The sequence below is a fragment of the Nothobranchius furzeri genome, chromosome 14 (assembly GCF_043380555.1).
Source record: "Nothobranchius furzeri strain GRZ-AD chromosome 14, NfurGRZ-RIMD1, whole genome shotgun sequence".
Lineage (NCBI taxonomy): Eukaryota > Metazoa > Chordata > Actinopteri > Cyprinodontiformes > Nothobranchiidae > Nothobranchius > Nothobranchius furzeri.
In genome coordinates, this window is record NC_091754.1 from 29,163,078 (window position 1) to 29,175,840 (window position 12,763).

The following is a 12,763-nucleotide window of genomic DNA, read 5'->3' on the forward strand; positions in this document are numbered from 1 at the left end:
TTTTAAATTAATCACTTAAATTGAAAAAGGTAAAGATGAATCTTATTTGAACTCCCACAGCAAATGGATGATCTTGTAACAGTGCTTTGAGCTGAAGGACCTCCACATCAAAATCTCCTGTAAATACAACAAGCTCATTTAAATATTTTAGTTTAGTTTTTGTTATCTAATTAAGCATTAGTTCCAAATTCAGAAAGTCAATGTTCAATGAAATTATTTTTTTCTTCACAAAATTTTATTTTTTGATTGTTTTCTATATTTAACAAATCTTTCAAATAAATAATCATAAGTTATTTATTGCTTTGAAGCTGCTTCAATTGGAAAGAAATCACAAAGCAATAATTTGTATAATAGCTACATTTACCCAAGAGCACACTCCAAAATGCAGGATGTGCACAAAATTACCATATTATTGTTCACAGGTATTTTTTTAAAGCTACTTTTCCAAATGTATACAGATTACATTGATCTCATGGAGCAGCTAGTTTAGAGCAGGGCTACGGTTGTAGGTCAATAGACTTTTGCCTAATGATGTCTTTTCTGTATAGACGTACTCTTCAGATCGCCTCACAAACACTTTATTTGTCCCCGAGGGGAACGATGTGGGGCCATGCAGAGAACATTACAATCACAGAAGGCATCTGTCTTCTGTGAGCTAATGCTCATCGTGCCTCAAGCAAGATTCAGAAAGCTGTAATAGTGTGAAAACGGTTTAGTTTTTTAACTGCAGCATGTCAACACATTTAATTATAATTAATAGTATGAAAAGTTAAGCATTTGATCTCAGTGGAATTTTCTATACTTAGATTTTTGTTGTGTCTGCATCACCCGCTCTGTTAAATAGTTATGAGTCATTTACTCTGGTCAGTCTGCACTTCCAAGCTTAATCTTAGCATGATTATTCAGTTTACGAAGGGAATTTTAATTGTATTCCCTGATGGGTGCAGATGGAAAATTTAGAAGGATGTGGGTTTAGCAACTGACCTTAACTGCGGTGGAGCAGCCGTACATCCAGGTCGTTTATTCTTGGGATGTTTCAGGTTCATTCTAAGGATGCTTTCATTTCAGTATTTTCCCCAAATGATCAGATAATTGGCTTCATTACATTATTGTAGTAAAAAACATTCTCCAGTTGTCACGTTGTGGGTTGACTAGACATCGCATATAGTGAGAACGTATGGGGGGGCTTTTGTGTGGGTGGATTAGTATTCTGGTGGCAGCTGTTTCCCTTGGGAATGTCTTTGTCTATTCTGACGTGATTAATCTCTGAGAAAGGGGAAAAACAGCAAATAACACAAAAAAGCATTTATTGAAACAAAAACACAATATTGAAACGCTAGTGGGCGGCATTATGGCAAAGTACAAAGACACACAGTTCAAATGCCAGCTTAAAAGATAAAACGTGATGCTAACTACTAGTTTTTTCTGTCACAGGCTCCTGTCACTGTGGAAAATGCATTTGCTCTCCCAAAGATTGGTGGGTGTCAGGAGAGTACTGCGAGTGCGACGACCGAGAGTGTGACAAACACGATGGCCTTATTTGCACAGGTAATGAAACATGGTGTCGTTGAGCTGAAACAGCCTGTTCTGGAGAGAGAACATCAACAAACTCCTCAGCAGCAAAACAGGTCGTACTTTACTTAACAGGAGGTTGCGTAAGAGAGGGACCTAATGGTGCTCTCTCAGAGAGGCCAATGGCACATTTCATATGCTATCAGACATTTTAAACAAATAAAATAGGAGAAAAGCTGTTTTTTTGCCAGGGCAGCTCAAAAACGGCTCCACATAAAGACACATCCTACCAGTTTATTATTTTGACACTATTGACATGATCCATTGTACAAAAAGCAACAGCGAACTTTATGAATTACACGTAAATAGTGTTAAAATATTACCTAAACCAGTAACCAACACTGGCTGTTTCACGTAAAATATAATTAGGTGTTTTTACTTACTAATTTTAGGTTTGTTTTTGGTCTCCAACTACATTTTTTTGGTGTTGATGTTTAGGAGCAATCTTTAACAGGGTACAATGCATTTTTGCCTTCTTTTTAGTAAAAAATATGTTTCATAAAACTTTAAAATGCAATAAAACTGTTGATTTATTGATTTAAAATGTTTATAATGACACATTACTCTCTGTACACGTGTATGCAGTGTTGGGGAGAATACTTTGTGCATGTATTTAGTTACAGAATACTGAATGCTTGCTTTAAAATGTGCTTTGTAACGTATCTCGTTACTCCTCACCCCTGCCACGTGGACCTCAAGGGATCAACCATCAATCCTGCTCAATGGTCAACTTTCCTGACGGGGTCGCCCATGAGGACAGTGGGAGGGTTCATCCTGGTGACTTTAGAAGTGTGTGTGTGTGTGTGTGTGTGTGTGTGTGTGTGTGTGTGTGTGTGTGTGTGTGTGTGTGTGTGTGTGTGTAAAAAAAATTGTGTATAAAAAATATACTGCCTAGAGGCTCTTTTATGCAATGCCAGGAATACAGAACTGTCAAGTACACAGGTGACAGGAACGGCCAATCACACATTAGCAAGTATCAGCAGAGCCAATAGATGGGCTTCAACACAAGCTGTTGTTTTCTGCTTGGTATTTGTGCCTATTTGTGTCTATTTAATCAACACATTCTCACACCCGAAGCAATGAAAAATGATGAAGGGTGACCAAGCATTTGTTTCCGATGCCTTGGGAACCCCATCGTGTCTGGAGGCGATGCGCGCCGCTTGAGTGTTTGTTTCCAACACCCGCGGTAAAACACACATTTCACCGACTTATAACCTCTAACCTCTTGCTATATAACCTTCCCCTCACTCCCATCCTAAAATGAACCCTGTTTGTCGTTCGAAACTTCCCGTTAACCACGTTTGAGAGGGACATTACAACTAGAAACAAAGTTTTGCATGCGCTGGAGGGTTGAGGTTAGGATGGGGGTGAGGGGAAGGTTAAATAGCAAGAGGGTAAAGATCAGAATCCGGTGAAATCTCCGTTTTCCCGGGTTAGGGCGTGCCAACGCACTGGGGCTCTCAAAGCGTCGGAAACATACGTTTGGTCACCCATCGCCATTTTTCAACTTTTCGGGTGTGAGAATGTGTTGATTTAATATAGTGTAATGTTGCTTTGGATGGTAAAAAGAGCAGGAGACTAAAATTTACTTTGGAAAATGTGTGTGTGTGTGTGTGTGTGTGTGTGTGTGTGTGTGTGTGTGTGTGTGTGTGTGTGTGTGTGTGTGTGTGTGTGTGTGTGTGTGTGTGTTTGTGTGTGTGTGTGTGTGTGTGTGTGTGTGTATGTGTTTGTGTGTGTGTGCAGATTTAGGCAATTATAAGACAGGAATCTGAGTAGAAATTACATTTATTATAATTTCTATTATACAATCTAAGTTCACACAAGCAGCTCATCATATGATGTTTTTAGCATTTTGATTTTGCTGCAGAAATGCCATGCATGGACCGTAACCGGCCCCTTGCCCTCAGTTTAAGTATCACTCAGCTTTATGTCACTTTGAGCCAAAACTACAAGGAGCCACTTCAGAGGGGCGCTAGAGTCCCATGTGGCTCCAGAGCTGCAGGGTTTAAAATTTGTTTTTTTCAAAGTGAGAATTTACTCATAAAACAGTAACGGAGGCAGTAAACCAAACCTGAACCTGATCTGGGAAACTGTTTATTTTTTTATTGTTTTTTATTTTAATGCTTTAAAAGTGTTTTTCCTCATGAAGTAAAACATAACATGTGTGACTATCCTCCTAACATGGACAGCTGCAGACTCGAGTGAAATTATAGGATAACATGTAAGCTTAATATTGATATAAGCAGCATTTTTCTCACTTATAATGAAAAGCTCACTAAAAATGTTAAATCTAGCCCCAGGGCTTCTCAAAGTTTTGTGGACTGTTTGTCATCACGACTTTACTTGTCCTCATTTCAGTTTTAATATGATTCAAATGAACATCACTGGACCCATGTGAAACACTGTAGTTCTCAAAAATGTCATAAAACAGGATTTAAATCAAGAAAATGTGCAGCAACATCTGTTAAATGTTCCCCACTGCCATTACTGACTGGAGTATGAATCTGAAAATAACCATATGTCTGCGAATAATTTAATGGACTCATGTTTTACATGAGATGTTCATTCGGGGCAGTAATTTGAACACTTAGATTAAAAATAAAATACTCACAGCTTTGTTTCATCTGATCACATTGTTGAAGGCTCCTTTATACCATTATGACTTTTATTAAAAACAATGTTTATTTAGCAGGTTTTCCATCTCGGGGTCTTGTTCACGAGTGAGGGTAGGAGGGATCGGGAGATCGACAGGCGGATTGGTTCGGCGTCTGCAGTGATGCGGACGCTGAGCCGATCTGTCGTGGTGAAGAGGGAGCTGAGCCAGAAAGCCAGGCTCTCGATTTACCGGTCGATCTACGTCCCAATCCTCACCTATGGTCATGAGCTTTGGGTAATGACCGAAAGAACGAGATCGCGGATACAAGCGGCCGAAATGAGTTTCCTCCGTAGGGTGGCCGGGCTCAGCCTTAGAGATAGGGTGAGGAGCTCGGACATTCGGGAGGGACTCGGAGTAGAACCGCTGCTCCTCCGGATAGAAAGGAGCCAGTTGAGGTGGTTTGGGCATCTGGTCAGGATGCCTCCTGGACGCCTCCCTGGGGAGGTGTTTTGGGCATGTCCCGCCGGCAGGAGGCCCCCGGGTCGACCCAGGACACGTTGGAGAGGTTACATCTCCAATCTGGTCCGGGAACGCCTTGGGGTCCTGCCGGAGGAGCTGGTGGAGGTGGCCGGGGAGAGGACAGTCTGGAGCTCCCTAGTTGGGATGCTGCCCCCGCGACCCAGACCCGGAGAAGCGGAGGAAGACAAAGACGAAGGTTTTTCAGGAACTTTGCATCCTGGAATTTCATGGATCTGTTAAAGCTGTGAATTCTCATTACACATGTGACCGATGACTGATGTGGAAAATGTAGCGAATTACGGATGCTCGCTGGTTCATTTCATGCAACGGACGTGATCATTTCAGCAGACATTTCAGGAAAAAGCAAGAATGTTTTTGCACATTTTTTATCCAATGCTATCATTAACATAGTCAGTGAAGCATTCTGGTTCTGTGCTGGATTGATTTCTTGTCCTTTGTGGGAAGAATGTTCTAAAATTTGCACCAAGCACTGAGCATGTTCAAAAATAAATATGCACTGGTTCTCTGATTTGGAGACTTGTTAAAAAAAAACCTCAGATAAAAATTTACTAACTAAAAAGTTATTTGGAAAAGAGTAGAATGCCTTCTACTGTCAGGGATGAGGTCCTGCTACAAGTGGAGGAGTTTAAGTATCTCGGGGTCTCGTTCACGAGTGAGGGAAAGATGGGGCGGGAAAACGACAGGTGGAGTGGTGCTGCGTCTGCAGTGATGCGGGCATTGTACCGATCTGTCACTGAGCCAAAGGGAAAAGCTTTTTAATTACCGGTCAATCTACGTTCCTACCCTCACCTATGGTCACATGCTGTGGGTAGTAACCAAAATAATGACATTGACATGACATACAAGTGGCTAAAATGAGTTTTCTCCACAGGGTGGCTGGGCTCTCCATTAGAAATAGGGTGAGAAGCTCAGTCATTCGGCAGGGGCTCGGGGTAGACCTGCTGCTTCTCCGCATCAAGAGGAGCCAGTTCAGATTGCTCGAGCATCTAGTTAGAATGTCTCCTGGACGTCTCCTTGGTGACATTTTCCGAGCACGTCCAACTGGGAGGAGACTCGAGGGAAGACCCAGGACACGCTGGAGGGACTATGTCTCTCAACTGGCCAGGGAAAACCTTTGGGTTCCCCCAGAGAAGCTGGCCCAAGTGGCTGGGGAGCGGGAAGTCTGGGCCTTTCTGCTTAAGCTGCTGCCCCTTGACCCGACCCCAAATAAGCAGAAGAGAATGGATGGATGAAAACTAAATGATCCCTAGCAGTACTTCGTTTGATGAAAACTAAGAGGCAGGCAGGATGACAAGATGATTTTTGGCTACTGGTTTGAGTCCAGGACAGATTTTTCCTCACGGAATTCAGGATGACTGGTTTTAAGCTCTGTATCTGTTGCAAATATATATTCGGATTTAATTTTAATCTTGCTTTAGGACCAGACTTAAAGCCCCATTCCGTAACTTTTACACCTCAAATTACGTTTTTTTTTTTAAAGTTCTGGTGGCATACTATCATCGATTATGTTCATTTTCGGGGCTGTGATAGTGTTATGGGGTCCCATGTCTGTTTACCGCACTATACAGTTTTTGATCCGCCACCGGAAGTACTGACTGCGTATTGCTTTACTGGTGGGTCTCACTCTCCAAAGCAGAGACTGTAAAAAACTCCAAAGTCAATGCAGAGTGAGCAACCTGTGTCTGAGTTTGGGATAAAATTTGTTTTTTAGTTGGATAGCACCTCCCTTAGTAGAAATTCTGGGGGTGAATGGAGACCCATCTAAAAGGGCGGCCAGCAACTACAGCAGTGCTAGTCCATGGGGCGTTTACATATATATCTGTGGTAGATCCACGGTTTAGAGACTTGAGGAATGAGATCCACCAAAGAAAGCTATAAATCCTTTATCGGAGGAATCTAGGAAAAGAAAAATAGAATGCGATAGAGCAAGAGCAAAGACCTGAGTTAATATTGGGCCAGCTTTTCCTCGCTGGAGAGCTCTTCTTGAAAAAAGGTCGTGTACTACGGACTCTGACCTAGCCGTGCTGCTAATGGATAGGTAAATAATAAATGATTTCACTGGGGTTATTGTGTTTGTTTGGGCATTAAGTTGTTATACAGTACTGATAAAACTTTATTCAATGCAGAAGTGCAACTTAATCTGTTTGTTTGGGCAAGCAAGTTGGAAAAAAGCTACATGCCTCTTATGCATGACAGAGAGATTTGATTTTACGACAGTGATGTTACGCAGCAAGCCTGGAGAGGGCGACAGAGAGCATATATCCGCAAAGTTCAGGAATCGGGCTTTAAGAACCTCAAAAGCTGCTGCTTTCCATTCTTCCAGTTAGAACGTTGCACCCCAGGCTAGAGGGTGCAACTGTTTTGACACTCTTCATTCTGAAATCTTCTCACAGGGAACGGCGTGTGCAACTGTGGCAACTGTGACTGCTGGGATGGATGGACTGGGAATGCTTGTGAAATCTGGGTGGGAGCCGAGTACTGAAGAGGACAGGACACTGGGGTTAGAAACTGGAGATTCCTGCTGTCCCCAAGTGACCTTGACCTCCATCAATATCAGTCACAACCAGAGAAGACTCAAACATGGATGTAAATCTGCATCATCATTATTTTATTGTACTGGTTACAACATTTCTTTATTAAAACTGGATTTGTTGCTGAAAGAAATCATCTTTTTCAGTGTGTAAGCATTTATGTCTTGTTTTATTTTGTGGGAAAGGTGAAATATTTCAGATGAAAAAACATGGAAGAAAAAAGTAGAAAACATCACGTGCAAAAGTTGTAAATCACCACTAGTTGCTGTATATTTGATATTTTGTCTGAAGTGGTCTTTATCAGACATTCTGAAGATACTTCAATATTTTTCTGTGGACTTTGGCTTCTTTAATCACCCATTTTTGTCTAGTTTTTGTACTTGACATGAATGCATTAAATTATATGTATACAAAATCAGGAACACTCTGTTCTAAAAAAAGACTAGTCTTTTTGTGGGAAAGCTGTTATACAAGATAATTGTTTTTAATAACTGACATTATCATCTGAAAATGTTGACCTTGGTTATCACACACACGCACACACACACACACACACACACACACACACACACACACACACACACACACACACACACACACACACACACACACACACACACACACACACACACACACACACACACACACACACAGAGCTGGTAAAACACGTGTTCTTCACAAAGCCTATAGTCAGAGGTGTGACCAAGTCACTGCTTTGCAAGTCACAAGTCACAAGTCTTTCTAGTCAAGTCTAAGTCCAAGTCAAGTCCTTAACTTTGAATTTTCAAGTCACAATCAAGTCATCTGTCCAACTTCAGTTTAATGACAATGATAATAAATAAAGTCCAGACATAAAGCTTCTTAAAGCTTCATTTGTTTGCTGAAACAAGCAGAAAGTGCAACTGAACCTTATTATGAACAAAGTGCTGCTGCATTTAGCAGAACAAGATCAAACCCAGAACCAAGAATGATTTATGATTTTTGTCCACGTCGTGCCACTTTTGTGCTAACATATCATAGATGCTCAAATCATCATCAAGTCAACAGATGCAAGTCAATTCAAGTCGCATGTCTCATGTCAGAAAAAGTCACTCTGATTTATGCTTCACTGAAAATTTGCATTTATTGACTCATCCATTTTGGCTTGAACCAGAAGGCTGTTGTTCATTTAGCTTCCAGGAAACAGCAGATAACATCTCAGCTAGTAGAAGCTAACCATTGGCGTTACCAACTCCACAGCACAACTTCTTCAGGCTTGTGTTATTTGTGGAGATAAAACATCAATGTTGCACAGCAAGATGGAGGTAGTAGAAGAGTCGTGCTGCTGCTAGCCAATTACAGACAAGATGTTTTCATATCAGATGTTGCATAAGACTACAAATTCTGCCGTTTTCTGCTCCCCTATGCTCTAACTTCTACTTCCTTAATCACAAGCATCAGAACTTTTGTTCCAACAGAGAGCCACTCATGAAGCATTAATTTATTCTAGAGATCAGCAGATTCATTGAGTGGGCCCGCTTTAAAATAATATTGGTCCAAACCATTTGAACAAACTCCATTTACGTCTGACTTCATAAAATCAAAAATGCTACCAAACTGGCAGTAAACCGACTCCAGTTTGCACCCCAAATTGCTCTGAAAAAGGTTCATTAAAGCTCAGGCAAAAGGTCACACTTTCAATTCTTTGTATTCATTTTTCTTTATTTTTTTTTATAATAAAACAATAAATGTGCCGCATGACACAACATTTTGCATGGGAAACAATGCAGAGACCTTAATCATACATGGTTACAAATTTGTTATAACATGACATAAATCCAATGAGCATACTTGCAATGGTATATAATATTTATATATTTTTTAAAATAAACCCTTTTAATAGTGCTCATTCTCCTCCAGTTAGAAATCAAAACCAAACATGTCAATCTACACAGTCCTAGCAGTGAGAAGATAAAAGTAGAAGAAACAAAGAGAAGGGCATACATATTTCACTTGTGGCGCACCAAGAGATGTTTGTGTCGCTTCAAACGATGGTACCGAGGAGATGAGAGCCTCTCATGAACGAGCTTAGCCACCACTTTAACAGAAGACCAGTAACATGAAGAAAATGTTAACTGTTGTTCCTACTTTGGCCATTTCAGTGCTTTAACAAGCTCCTCCCTCTGTTTGTCTTCATCCCGTCAAACATGACAGGCGCAGTAATATACTGCACACATATATTGCATTGAGTATTAAGTTACTGACATTACAGTACACCTTTATATAAATATTTTATTTAGTATGTTGTATATGTGAATACAACAAACACAAACTGTATAGTGTAGACAAACTCATTGCATATATGTAAAAGTAGCGGTACACACCAACAGTTCTCGATAGACACAGCCTACGACATGCAGTTCGTCAATGCCATCCTCTCCCCATGCAACATATGGGACATTTTACATATGCATAAAATAAGATGAAATGGAAACAGAAGCAACATAATTTCTAAAATATTCATCAAAAAATAAACGAGAGAATAAAGCTAAACAAGCGATTAGAGATTTAGAAGCAACAACACACCCGTACACGAGAGAGATGAGGAGAAAAGGAAATGAAAGTCTAACATGACATGTCTACATTTACACACTGACAAAAATAAAGCCAGCCTTGGAGGAACCGGCAGGGCTGGAGCAGCAACCAGCCCAGCATGTAGAGTTTGTAGAGGATGACTGTCTGATAAGAGTGTTTCTGTCATCCCATCAACAGCTTTATTACAGACAAATATTGGTGTTGAAATGATGGTAAATAAAAAAAAATACGCATGTAATCCAAATAAAACCATTAATTTATATTCACTGTATCAGTTTCTTTACATAGTTGCACTTTTAGCAGCAATCTGCAGCAACATTCTAATTAACATGTTACGTTTTTGTCTAACAAACTGTGAAGAATTAAAGCAAGATGTATTAAATCCACCAGACATGATAATCGGACAACAGTCGTGATGAAGAATGGGAAACAAAGTGCAGTGGATGACTCTCAGACTAGTTGTGAGGGTGTTAAACCCTGCGACATGCCCATTCAAGCTCCAGTCCGTGATCCTCTTCCCACACAGAGGGAAGAACAGTGCCCAAACCTTAATCCCTGTACAAAAATACAAGCATGCGATTCATTTGGGCTAAATGTACTCTCAGAAATGTGACATCAGTCGAGACCTTTGCAGATCCAAGGAGAGAGTTGGATTCTTTCAAACAGAATGAATGTGATCACAGTGAAAGCTTTGATGATTTTAATCTGAGAGAGATTCAGATTTGGTGGATAAAAAAAAAGATGGAAAAGACTTTGGTTGTTTCAGAATGAAAGCATCTGACTGTGTTTTTGTTTTGTAACAAAAAATGCTACGTGTCCTCTACATGAATCTATTGGGTGAGTGAGGCACCTTTGGCCCAGTGGGGACTGGGATCTTGTTTTTGCATGCCGGGAATCAAGGTCCAAACAGGCACAAGATAGGCCAAGATGATCAGTACTGGACTCTCTGCATGCTGAGCTAGGAGACAAGTCCTCTCATAGTAGTAGTAGTAATAATAATAATCGTTGTTTGTTTAAAAAGTTAGGATCTTTAGAAGTCATTTCCCTAAGTTTTATACAATGTTACGCTATAAGCCATCTCCGGTATAACGGCTGAAAAAGGAGAACAACATTGTTCATGCTTCAGTTTGCCAAACCAAATAGGGACGCAGCTGGTATAAATGACACCTACAGGCTTTCAGCCACATAGTTTGCTTTGCTTTAGGTTGATGTCACTGCCATCCCTGCAGTTTCAGACCATCAAGGTCAAAGCCACAATCCTTGCCTCAAAGTCCACAGAAGTGAGTGAGTGAGTGAGGAACAGAGGCCTACAAGGCCTAGAGAGATTCCTAGAGCCCACGCTCGGAAATAAGATTAAAGAAAAATAGACTTCAGCTTCTTTATTTACCAGAGAAGGCGGGCTGAACTGCTGGTGGGACACAGTTAGTGATATGTCTACACCATTCCTCACAGAAATCTCCCACCCACACACATATCTGTTTAGAAAATGTGTGTGTTTGAGTATGTGTGTGTGTGTGGAGCTCTGTGCATTGATTGCAGTGGCGGTAATTAGCACTTCATCAGCTATGATTACAGGAGCTGTCTACCAGCCTCCAGTTTGTTTTTATGGTGCCATAAAAAAGCAACATCTCAGATGGTTTTAGGGGTTTACATGTTGCAGACAAAAAGTTAATTTGTACTGCTTCAGATGGATACATGTTTGTTTTTTATGGCCCATCTGTGTTGATGTGTGTTTTTTTTTAGAAAATCATACAACTTCGTGGCAAAATGACTTTTATCTTTTACGGATTCTTGGACCAAAAAAAATAAAATAAAGAAAAAGCTGTGACTAAAGATAGAAAGAGGAGGTGAGGGGAACGTACTTGTAAAAAATATAGGTCACTATAGTCCAGATATTTACTCTATTTGTACAGTCCCCATCCCAGAACATAGCTGGTGAACTGTAGTATAGAAAATAGATCTGAAGGTACACAGAATCTGCTGCAGCAGGGTGATCGTAGATAAGAAGGTTTCATCAAGCAAAGTACCACAAGCGTCACTGTGAAACATGTTTTTTTCACATGAACTCTCACAGTTTTTAGAGAAATCTAAAGGCATTCCATGATCAGAGGTCCTCTTCCCCTACTGTGCTGGATAGATAGGCTTAGCCACCCCAGAATCCATCCGTTTGCACTGAGAAAGCTGGAGAAGGGAAGGAGGAGGAGGAGTGGGAGGATATAGTAAAGAGAGGCTCGTCTGGATGTGATCCACGGGAAAAAAGACAGTCTTTAGTCTAGTTGGAGAAAAAAAGCCCTGCCTCCGTCACACTCCCCCCATTCAAACACACACAGGACACAGATCAGGTGTGGCTATGTGGTCGGCTTGTCAGGCTTGCTGACAGGTTTGCCTCCGTTCATCACCACTGGCTCACTTGTGCTTTTACTGGGAGGTACCGCCGCCTTGGGCAATGTCTCTCCGACATCGTGCAACGATGGCTCTCTGTACATGGCAACTGGAGGGTCAGGTATGAAGGAAAAGAGAGCAGAGACAAAGAGAAAGCTGTTAGCAAGAGGATCTTCTCTGCCCTAGCTCTTTCTTAAATTAATTCCCTAGAATGGCCAAATGTGCACTAAAATGCACATTTTAAGGAGAATATTTTTTGATTAAGTTACAATACACAAAAATAAATGAGAACCAAAGCTAAGTGTCACTATCCCCTACTTTAACGCCACTCCACCACAGCTGTATTACTGTCTTGATAGGACACTTCACTTTGATCTCCTGTTTAAAATGATGGGAAGCAATCAGGCTGGTGGCTGATGAGAGTGATGGTGGCATCTGCAGGACTATCAACATTTTATGCACTTATCTGCCCCCCCACCCCCACCTCCATCTATACTGTATCCTTCCAGCAGCAAAATATTGGACATTTTCTTTGCAGTAGATGTACCTCTGGTACATATAGAACATA

General features: G+C 40.9%; 2 protein-coding genes across 5 annotated transcripts in view; one reads left to right on the plus strand and one right to left on the minus strand.

Moving 5' to 3' along the window:
* Window positions 1-7,657, plus strand: part of itgbl1 (integrin, beta-like 1) — a 75,774-nt gene extending 68,117 nt beyond the window's left edge. Inside the window, exons 10-11 of one of the 2 annotated variants that reach the window (XM_015965981.3) lie at window positions 1,435-1,548; window positions 7,102-7,657. In XM_015965981.3, coding sequence (XP_015821467.1) covers window positions 1,435-1,548; window positions 7,102-7,190 — 203 coding nt within the window. In that variant the 3' untranslated portion in view covers window positions 7,191-7,657. Of the gene's footprint in view, window positions 1-1,434; window positions 1,549-7,101 lie in introns of those variants that run through there. The other variant, XR_008564395.2, reaches the window with a different exon arrangement.
* A 1,460-nt stretch (window positions 7,658-9,117) lies between these two features.
* Window positions 9,118-12,763, minus strand: part of fgf14 (fibroblast growth factor 14) — a 192,653-nt gene continuing 189,007 nt past the window's right edge. For all 3 annotated transcript variants that reach the window (XM_054746712.2, XM_070544055.1, XM_015965980.3), the window contains exon 5: window positions 9,118-12,304. In XM_054746712.2, the coding sequence (XP_054602687.1) occupies window positions 12,162-12,304 (143 nt within the window). In that variant the 3' untranslated portion in view covers window positions 9,118-12,161. The remainder of the gene's footprint in view (window positions 12,305-12,763) is intronic.